This window comes from Lagopus leucura, unplaced genomic scaffold (assembly GCF_019238085.1).
Source record: "Lagopus leucura isolate 7727_CA_CO unplaced genomic scaffold, USGS_WTPT01 Super-Scaffold_100157, whole genome shotgun sequence".
Classification (NCBI taxonomy): Eukaryota; Metazoa; Chordata; class Aves; order Galliformes; family Phasianidae; genus Lagopus; species Lagopus leucura.
The window spans coordinates 9498040-9508629 of record NW_024962334.1 but is presented as its reverse complement, the minus strand read 5'-3'; the positions used below and the strand labels follow the sequence as shown (position 1 = coordinate 9508629).

At 38.5% G+C, this 10590-nt stretch overlaps 1 protein-coding gene across 2 annotated transcripts; it reads left to right on the top strand.

The window, feature by feature from the left end:
• The first annotated feature begins 240 nt into the window (after nucleotides 1-240).
• Nucleotides 241-9031, top strand: UBA5 (ubiquitin like modifier activating enzyme 5). 2 transcript variants are annotated; one of them, XM_042888312.1, is made up of 12 exons: nucleotides 241-386; nucleotides 506-551; nucleotides 649-738; nucleotides 1764-1873; nucleotides 2311-2397; nucleotides 2678-2762; nucleotides 3629-3733; nucleotides 3950-4077; nucleotides 4910-5045; nucleotides 5464-5539; nucleotides 5987-6093; nucleotides 6652-9031. In XM_042888312.1, exons 1-12 carry the CDS (start codon nucleotides 241-243, stop codon nucleotides 6733-6735), a joined length of 1200 nt encoding a protein of 399 aa, XP_042744246.1. In that variant the 3' UTR covers nucleotides 6736-9031. The 2 variants fall into 2 exon arrangements, with proteins under 2 accessions (XP_042744246.1, XP_042744247.1); XM_042888313.1 differs by lacking the exons at nucleotides 241-386; nucleotides 506-551 and having other exon boundaries at nucleotides 649-733.
• The last annotated feature ends 1559 nt before the right edge of the window (nucleotides 9032-10590 follow it).

Here is a 10590-nt window from a genome sequence, read left to right as displayed (position 1 = left end):
TCCGTGCCGTGGCTCTCGGTGCCGGCCGGGTTTTCCCGGAGGAAAGCGGCTCGCAGGGCGCGGTTTCGGTGCCGCGCGGGACTGGCGAGGCTGATTCGTGCTCTCGGCCCGTCGGAGCGCGTTTGCTGCCGCGCGGCGGACGCCCGGCCCGCCACGGGAACGCTCGCTGAGGTGGCGGGAGCGGCGGACGGGTCCGCGGCGTTCCAGGAAGCCGCTGCCGAGAACAGACGTGTCGCTGCCATGGCGGAGGGAGGGCAGGTGGAGCTGCTGCAGCGCCGCGTGCGGGAGCTGGAGCGGGAGCTGGAGGTGGTGCGGGGCGGGCGGGCGGCGGCGAGGAGCCGCATCGAGACCATGAGCCCCGAGGTGACGGATTCCAATCCCTACAGGTGGGAACGGGCTGCAGAGGGAGGGAAGGAATGAGGGTGATGAGAATATCTGAAAAGCAAAGTTTCCGCGAGAAATATAAAAAACATCTTGTTTATAATGATGCTGCTTTTCTTTGCAGTCGCTTGATGGCGTTAAAAAGAATGGGAATTGTCAAAGATTATGAGGTAAGCGTGTGTCTGCGCGAAGACAGCTGTGTGTTTCCACCTCTCCCCTGGCTCCACAGTGGCGATGCACTGATTTGTGCATTATTTCTTCCTGCAGAAAATCCGTACTTTCACAGTTGCGATAGTAGGCGTGGGGGGAGTTGGCAGTGTGACTGCTGAGATGTTGACAAGGTGTGGCATTGGTAAGGTAATGTGAGTTTTCTTGTACTTCTTCATAGACTGGTCCGCGTCATTAAAAGTTAGAGTTGGTATTCCTCCCTTGGTTTTGCCCGAGTAGAAGTGCTGTGAAGAAAGCACTCGTGAACGGCGTTGAAATAAAATAAGTGAAGGATCTTAAGTCTGCATTTTTCTTAACACTAATAACGTTTGTTTAGGTCAGTAGCCCTGCATCACATGAACTCTCTGTGTGCTCTGCACTCTCATGTGAGTCCATCTGTCTAATATCACACCAGGTTATTGCAAGAGGAAAACAGAACAAAGGAAAAGAAGGGGGTATAGCTCACATAGAACATTAAAGCCTATGAGAATAAGTAAATGCTCAAGAAATTGAACCGCATCAGATGTTGAATGTATTTTTACCCACAAAAATTATTTTTTCATGTGATACAGCTAAACATGTAGCAGCAGTTAAAAATAACTGATGTGAGTATAGATAGTGAGAAGCTATAGAGTTAACAGCCTGTTCTTTAAAAGGAGGAATTTGGGGAATGGCTTGGGTGTTCATAATTGCAGGCAAAACCTCTCCATTTACTCTTGGAAGTTAAGAATCTTCTTAATACAGAGCTGATGCAAGTTTTTTCATTACAAAGCATATTCCTCCTTTCTCTACAGGAGCAATTCTGATAGACCAGCATCCTGTACCTAGAAAGGATGTTTCTTGTGTTCAATAATTTATTGATTCAAAATTCCTATCAGTCAACATATGAGTATTCTGTAGGCACTTGAAGTTAATTGTTCATGAAGAACTACATGCCAAGACACAAGTAAAAGAACTGACACAGTCTAGTTAATGCTAGAATGGCAAGTAGGAAAGTGAGAACAGAGTTGATAGGGTTCATGTAAATAATCTCTCTAATCTTTCAAATGTATTTAGTTTAGAACCACACAGATTGCCTATTTGTGTATTTAAACAGCAGCTGTTTAAAATGGCCTGTTCTGGAGCTCTATGTACTGCTTTGTTTGGAGGATCACATAATACAATCTCTATTGTAGCTTCTTCTGTTTGATTATGACAAAGTGGAACTGGCAAACATGAACAGACTCTTCTTCCAACCTCATCAAGCTGGATTAAGTAAAGTGCAAGCAGCAGAGCATACCTTGAGGTACGACTTAGAGAAGTGGATATCTAATGGTATCTATCCAGGATGCCACTACAGCAAACCAATGTTTCACGCTTAATTGCTTACAAAGCAGCATGGTTTAGTGTGGAAATTTGAGAATGAAGCAGCTGGGGGAATGGCTGATATTTTAGGGACATTTTTGTCCTTCCCAGAACCTTAAAAGTGAATCTTTCTGCACATAGCTAATTTTGCTCAGAAGTTTAATATAAATTATTACATTTCAATATCTAGGTGGTTTGTTTCCTTTTGTTTGAGGGTGGAGGGAGGGTCTCTTCATCTAATTTCTACATTTTTGTAATTATGCTGCCTTTTAGCCTTCAGAATGGAAGCTGAAGACTATAGCAGTACTTGTAGAGTTAGGGAATGAAATGCCAGTTACCATCTTCATTAACATTGCCTCATTTTATTTTCTCATTAAGAAATATTAATCCTGATGTGCAATTTGAAGTACACAACTACAACATCACCACACTGGACAATTTTGAACATTTCATGGATAGAATAAGGTAAAATATATATTGTAATAGATACAGTTTTTCCTGATATATTTTGAGTGTATACTATATAAAAATTATATTAATATAAAATGGCCCTATATTTAAGTTCCAGCTTCAGTGTGCTGCTATTCCTACTGCAATTGAGCTGCTAGTTGTACCTTGTGTTTGCCCAAGTTTGGTTATAAGTATACTTCCCCTGTGCCTCTGTACTTTAAAGAAATACATTGATTGCTATGCTGGTGTTACGTTCTGCCAGCAGTTTCATGCATGCTTCTGATACTTGTTTCAGTAATGGTGCACTAGAGGAAGGGAAGCCTGTTGATCTTGTTCTAAGCTGTGTGGACAACTTTGAAGCTCGCATGGCAATTAACACGGTAAGACCACAGGCATGAGTTCATGAAGGTCAGTTTTCTTTTATAAGTACTAATAGGAATTGTGGGGACTGCAGAAAAGACGGGGACTTCAAGAATCTTCCAAGAAAGTTCCTCCTCAATTTAAGGAAACAGAATCTGATATTTTACCCAGCTCTTATAACACATACTTTATGTAAATATAAGCAAAGTCTTTTAAATTACTAGCAGCTTATGGTTAGTAGAAGAATTGTTGTTGTAAGTGCTTTCTGTATTTCCAAATTACCTTGTTTAAGGAAAGGTACTGTTAAGTCTTTGTAGGTTAAATCTTAACAAACTTTCTAATTTCATGTATCGAATTGTATACAGGTTTCTGCATACTAAAAATGTCTTAAAGCTGTACACCGAGTCATCCTGTTTTGCTTTATAGTTAGCAATCAATGCAGGGTGAATGCTAAATGCATGGTTTCTGTTATCCTACAGTGAGCTTAATCTGCAGATTGTATGCACTGAGTGTACACAGATACTCTGGATCTGTGCCTCAAAGCATAGGAAAAAAAACACTCTATAAGTAGTTTTTGCAATTAGATCCTGTAGTGGGGTCTGTAGTAACTGCATCACTAAGGCATGTAGTTGTTCAAAGCACAGAGGTCCTCAGGAACTCACAAAGGCACAGCTTCATGAGAAGAAATTTAGTCTATCCTTTGATCTGTCCTTTGACTCTCATGAACAGTTTCTATTTTACTTTTTCATGTTCTTCTTTCTGAAATAGCCTTTCTGTGTTAAAGCACGAGAGTCAGTACGTTTAATCCTTCTTAATTCACAACTTCTTTTTTTTTTTTTCCATTAAACTTCTGCAGTACTGATGCGTATGTTTCTGTGTTTCTAAGGCCTGCAATGAGCTTGGACAAATCTGGATGGAGTCTGGAGTGAGTGAAAATGCAGTGTCAGGACACATCCAGCTGATCATTCCTGGTGAATCCGCTTGTTTTGCGGTATGTGGTGCTCAGAGGAATTGCTGGTTCCTGTCTTTTGAAATGGGACCGGCAGTATGAAGATCAGCTGTCTAGTGAATGTAATCCTAGCACAGATAATGGAGTAGCTTAAAATTACGTGTGAGACGTGGCTGTTGGTTTGTTTTCGTTGGGTTTTGTTTTTGTTTTTTTCCTTAATGCATTTTGCTTAAACTGTATTTCTTCATTTCCCCTCAGTGTGCTCCTCCACTTGTGGTTGCTGCAAATATTGATGAGAAAACATTAAAACGAGAAGGAGTTTGTGCAGCTAGTCTTCCCACAACCATGGGTGTTGTGGCTGGAATTCTCGTACAGAATGTTCTGAAGTAAGTGCTTGAGTTGCTGCTAGGCAATGTACAGCAGCACCATAAGAGAGCAGTTCCTTCAGGTTTCTTGGGTAATGATGAATTTGGTTCTTTTTCTAAATTTATGACTTATTTACTGAAGGTACTGGCATCATCAGACAGGGCTGGGATACACACTGCTTGAATTGCTGGTGTCTTTATTTTGTAGCTGCTCTCTTTAATGTAACATCTCGGGGCAAGGAAAAGTCTTCATTTTTTCCCCAAGAATTTCTGTTACTCCATGCAAATATTTTTGAAACTTGATATTATTGAAATTTTAGTCTTTAATCACATTTATACTTTGAAAATAAGACTTCATTTAGACAACTTTTAGCCTTATCTTGCCTTTATCAGTTGTCCAGAAAATTCTAGTTATGAAGAATAAAAAATGTTTGCAATTATTCCTGCAAACAATGAAGATCCATTTTTCAGCTGCACAGTGAGAGGTATTGTAAAAAACTGTATACCAACACGTGTTATTCTTTAATGAAGGATGCAAATATTGCTTCTTAATTTAAATCTCTGTTCTCATCACAGGCATGGCCTTAAGTAAAGATGATTAACTGCTTCTGGTTCCTGCTGAAAATTCTCCCTTTGAAATACATGGCACCTGTGTGTTTTAAGCAATGAATTAGGGCACAGGGGAAAACTGCCTACCTATTATTCTAAACACATTTTTTTCTGAGACAGTAGCTCATGCACAACAAAGTACCAGCCTTTAACACTGGTATGAAAGAGTATTCTAAAAGTTCTTTGTCAGGTTTGTACTTGTGTATAAAGACCTGCTTTCTCTGTCTGTGTTATCTTTTATCAGGTATCTTTTAAATTTTGGTACTGTGAGTTACTATCTTGGCTACAATGCGATGCAGGATTTCTTTCCAACTATGGCTATGAAGCCAAATCCACAATGTAGTGATCAAAATTGCAGGAAACAGCAAGAAAATTATAAGGTAAAATTGGGGTTGTTCAGCCTGGAGAAGGGAAGGCTCTGGGGAGAACTTACAGATGCTAAGAAACTAAGGATGCTGAAAGTCAGGCTGGAAGGGGCTCTGGACATCCTGGTCTGATGGCAGGTGTCACTGCCCACAGCAGGAGGTTGGAATCAGATGGTCTTCAAGGTTCTTCCTAGCCCAAATCATTCTGTGATCTATGAACGTGCTCAGCCTTTCTGGCAGTCATATTACTGAGTGTTAATGGACGTTTTAAAATTTGCAGGTGTTCTGCCTTTTTATGCCTAACAAAGTTCAAAACAGTGAACTGTGTACCTTAAAACAAGCACAAATACTAGATTTGATCTTCCTCGCTGTTGAAAATTGAACTGCTATATATACCTTAAATTTTTAAATCTTTTAAATTTTTTTCCTTCAGATAAAAGAAGCTGCACAACCAAAACAAGAAGAAATTGATCAGGAAGAAGAAATAGTGCATGAAGACAATGACTGGGGTAAGTAATCAGCTGATGACTAAGTGAAGCATGATACTGGGAACAGCATTTTAATTGTTTGTTGTGGATGAGGGAGCATGGACTTCTCATGCATCCTATTGTTTCTAACTTACATTGTGTAATTGCTGCTGGTTTGTCACAGGTTTTGACAGAAATACTAAAACAATTTGATATAGTTTTATCATAATGAGCATGTTTTAGGTTCAAAAGCTTAGTAATGTTTAAATAATATGCTTGGTTGTTCTTATCTGAAAGTTACATATCTGGAAGCATTTAATATATTGTAAAGGGAAATCGCAGTATTGTTAATGAAGTTGTTGAAATTGAAGCTCTTTCTGCTTTAAATTTTTTTTCTATTTCAGAAAATTAGCTGCAATTTTGTTCTTGCTATAATGTAGTGATTAAAGGACTCTCTTAATGGAGTTCTCTATTCCTTTTAATGCAAAGGCATCGAATTAGTATCAGAAACTACAGAAGATGAGCTGAAAGCTGCTTCTGGTCCAGTACCTGATCTTCCTGTTGGAATTACTGTAGCATATACTATCCCAAACAAGGTAATATATTTATTATTTACAATGACACTATTTTTTTTTTTTTTTTAAGTAAATCTTATAGATTATATGTATAAAATTAGCTACTTTGGTTACCCTTCAAACCTTAAAATATCATCTTAAACAAGTCCAGTAGAACTGAAGCTCAGTACATTCAGCTGGTGTCTCCTATGGTTCTGTGTTTTCATGACATATATTCCCTTAAATATGAATGTTAGTGTGAATGCAGTTTTGAAATGATAGGAGTGAATGTATTTCTTGGGGTGGGAAGGAAAAGAAATGTGAATTTCTCAACTGCTCTTTTTGTGAGTGATATTTTTACCATCTTTATCTTTGTCAAAGTGCAGTTGGTATATTTGGGGAACACAGAATGTGTGTTTTGCAAGCAGAACTTTCAAACTTCAGTCAGAACAGAGTTTGCAAAGTGTGCTGAGTTGAGCCTTATCTTGTAATGGAGTGCTTGGTTCTGGGAAAGTGTGACGTATCTGCAGTAAAGCTTGGTTGTGGAGATGATTTAGTGTGCTGCTTCTGTTGCTGACCTTTTCTTCCTTTTACTACCAGGAAGAGAATCTGACAGCTGAGGAAACAGTGGCTGAGTCTGAAGAAAGCCTGGAAGATCTCATGGCCAAAATGCGGAACTTGTAGCAAAACAGATACTAAGGACAAGTATAGAAGTTTGGATTGACATCAGATTTTGAGTAGACTTTTCTTCCCTCCACTGAAGCTTATCTTTACATATCTAATGAAATTGAACTGTTATATAGGGGGGAAGTAGACAGACTTATCCTTGTTTATATTTCATTGTCTTTTCATGGTTTTAACATACAGAGTTGCACTACTGTAAGTTTGAATTTTTCAGCGTTCTGGGGTCCAGATAATCAATGGAAAATTAAAAAAGATAGATGAAATAATAAAAAAATGTATGCATAGCACATGATATGCAATATCAGGTTATGAAAATATAGCATGGGACAAATGAAAGATGAAATCTGCTGACTGGAACAGATAGAATAGGTCAAGGGCAGCTGACAGTGCCCCCCTCATTACTGCTTCTTTTATTCCTTGGACTTGAACTAGGTTGTTCACTGGACTCTGTTTAAAGTCCTGGCATGAATTATGTTGTCTGTATTTTCAGTGAGTAAACGTAACATTTCAGCCTTTTCATCAGCCTTAAATATTCCTGGTATGGATATATATGGATATTTAACTTGTGTGGTTTTTTTCATTTTTTACTACTGCTTATTCATAATTAGCTGCCTGTATGTGATAATGCTTTGAGTATGAAGAGATGCAGGAGCTTTTATTAGCAGGTAATTAGGCTGGCAGGCTGCCTATTGGCATGCCATCACTTCAGCAGGTGGGTGCTTTCCATGGCAAAATCCATAAGATCAACAGTAACTCTGGGATGCACAGGAGATTTTCTCCCTCTGAAAATCAAACTGTTTTAACTGGTTTCTAAACTATCCCCATCATATGGGCTATTTAATGTACTTAATGTTTGTATAGGAAGGCTTCTAAAATGAGATGCTCTAAAGGTTTAGTGTTGCAAATACCTAAGTTGAATGGCTGAGCTATTGTAGTTGTCCTGCATATAATGTTAAGGCAGAGGTATTTACTTTTAAATGATCCTGTGTTGAACTGACTTGTAAACATACACATTACGTAGTGCCAGTACCTACAAACCTGGAAGTACCAATTTCAGGTATTTCAACTAGGGGTGTCTGATCCAGAACTTCACTACTACTTAGATTTGGCTTAGAAGAACATAAATTGGAGCATCTACTGTAATGAAAATATTTCTAACTTCGGCTCTCCAAAAATAATTCTGCAGCACAGTGCAGTTAAAATACTGCCAGTATGCATTAGCAGCCATATCCGAGCAGCAGGTAAAAAGAGAGTAATATTATGGAAGTGCTTCTGTCTCTTAGGGTAGCTTGTGTAAGAAGTTGTTTCTGATTTCAGAGGAATGATTGCGAGCTTCAAAATGTGTTCTCTCCACAGTTAACATGAGACTATATTATTTATACAAAAATCACATTGGAAGTTGTTTGTTTGTTTTCTGAGGGAGAGGTGCGTTGTTTTGTAAAATGGAAGATGGTTTTAGATTGAGTTCAGTTTTGGAGAAAACGTTTTAAGAAATCAAGTGTAAAGAGGAAAGGGAAATATGGAGATCATAAAAAAAGGTACATACCTGAATCAGTGTCACTGAGTCTGTGTTAGCATAGTCTATGTGTTAATTTGTGTCACATTCCTTTGTGAGATACTTTACCTTTCTCTTGGGAACAGTAAAAGTGAAGCCTACACAACTCAGGAGATTGAGGAAAACGGTTCTCTCATTTCTACAAGTTCAGTTAAACTGGACTCTTAGCTATTTGACTGACAGGACTGCTGACACATGATTGACAGCTTTATGGGAGGTAACTGTTTACCACTGTCCTGCATATGTAGTTCTTTGAGCAAATTCGTACCTTTCTGTCTGTGCGCTCTCAAAGTGTGCAAATGCTTCTGTGTTACTTTCAGATGGTCAGCAGCATATACTGGAACAGTTGGAAAACATTTGGAGAAGACTGTTTAAATAGTTAAAATGATTTAAAAGTAAACAGCATCAGGACAGAAACAAAAAGCAGCTTTAAGAATCTTTTTTCCAGTTAAAAAAAGACATTTACAAGTATAATATATTCCAACCATAAAACCTAGTGGAAAAATCTACTACTTCTTTTGCTATGAAATAACAAATTAAACATATTGCACCGTTTTAGTTTGGCTTTGTTTGTTGGCAGTCCTATAAACAAAGATCTCTGTTTTTACTGTGTGTCATGAATGTTACTGAAATGTTGATATTCTGTCCATGTGATTAAATCTCCACTGAAACTGAAGACTTTCTTTTCTGAGGTGGAACTCTCTATAAAACTATTAAATAAAATTCAAAATTTGGCTTATACTGGTCTATAGCTTGCTTAGGTTTGTTTATTTTTTCAATGCAAAACTGTCTTAAGAATATTTTGACCATAGCTACAAAGCTTATGGCCAACTCAGTGCCTACAAGACTCTCCACTATTAATCATAGTCCCATTACACTTTCTGTTAACGTTTTTCTTTGGGTTGATAAATGCTTACTATTTCTTCACTACCTTTGCTAACTGGACCATGGATGGTCAAGATCTGTTATTTCTGGGGCCTTACTTTTTTCCTCCAAAAGCAGCTGTGTGACTGATGAAGAAACAGGGAGGGAAGTCACTCAAAGGAAGAACAGTAATAATTCAGAACTAGAAATCATTAAGTGAGGAAAGTTTGATTAGGCAGGGGAGGTCTACAAAGCAGTTTCCTATTTAACTAGAAGTGCTAAGGAAACTGAGAGCAAGTTATTTCACTTGCATATTAAAATCAGAACAGTTAACAGGTAGCTCAGACATTGTTAATTCATGCTATGGGCTTTAAAGAAGGGTATCATCACACCTTAGAACAGTAGGCAACAGAAACAAATAGAAGTTCAGAAGGGTGGAGAGGAGATTTCTTTTTCTTCTTGCTTTGTAGCAATCCTGCAAACATGAGTCTCTAAGGTGGCTGGAATATAGAGGAAAAACTTCCTCTGATTAAAAAGCCTTTTTCTAAAGAGAAAAACGACCAGAGTGCTGTTACAAAGGATCAACACTTACTGGTACCTTGTCTGAAATTCAAGAGCTACTTTTTAATACTTTTTCAACTAAGCCTTAACATACTGGCTTGCATGTTTATTCATTGCATGCCAGTTTCATACACACTTCCTTTTGCCCAATATACCAAGCTATGAAAACCTTTCTAAAAGAGCAATCCCTTTTAACTCAATTCCAAACTGGGAAAAATTGACTCTGCAAGTGGAAAAATTAACATGCACTGAATAAAAACAGACTGGGAAATACTTCTTCTGAGTGACTAAGAAATTAAAAGAAAATATAGCAGGTAGATTTAATTAGCATCTTTTTATTGGATGGCAAAATATTTTGTATCAGTAGCTTACACAAGCATTGTTGGATTGCAAAGGATTCAATGAGATTAAAAAATGGAAGTCTATTTAAAGGTTTAACAATAAGGCATCATATCATACTCCTTTTCATTCAGATTCCTCACTGGAAGCGTTTTCACTGAACAACTACAGTTGTTGAATGTGACAAGAGATTTACTTGTATACAGTGATACCTTCAGATACATTTGTTTCCCAAGGAAACCAATTATTTTTGAAGAAGTCTCTTGAATCTGAGTGTATGGGGACTGCTGCATCAGGGCCTGAGCCTCTGATTGATCACCTGAGGCGAGCACTGAGTCAGCCATGGAGCACAGGTGAAGGCGATTCAGCTGAGTGATGGAAGGGGTGGAGCCTGGCTGCACCTCTCCTAGACCCATTTAAGAGCTGACTGCCATGGGGAAGGTCTCTTTCTGGAGATCCGCTCCACCGGAGTTTCTCATGTGAGCCCAGGCTAGGGGTGAGTGTATCTATCATTTCTATTTCCTGCTTTGTTGTAA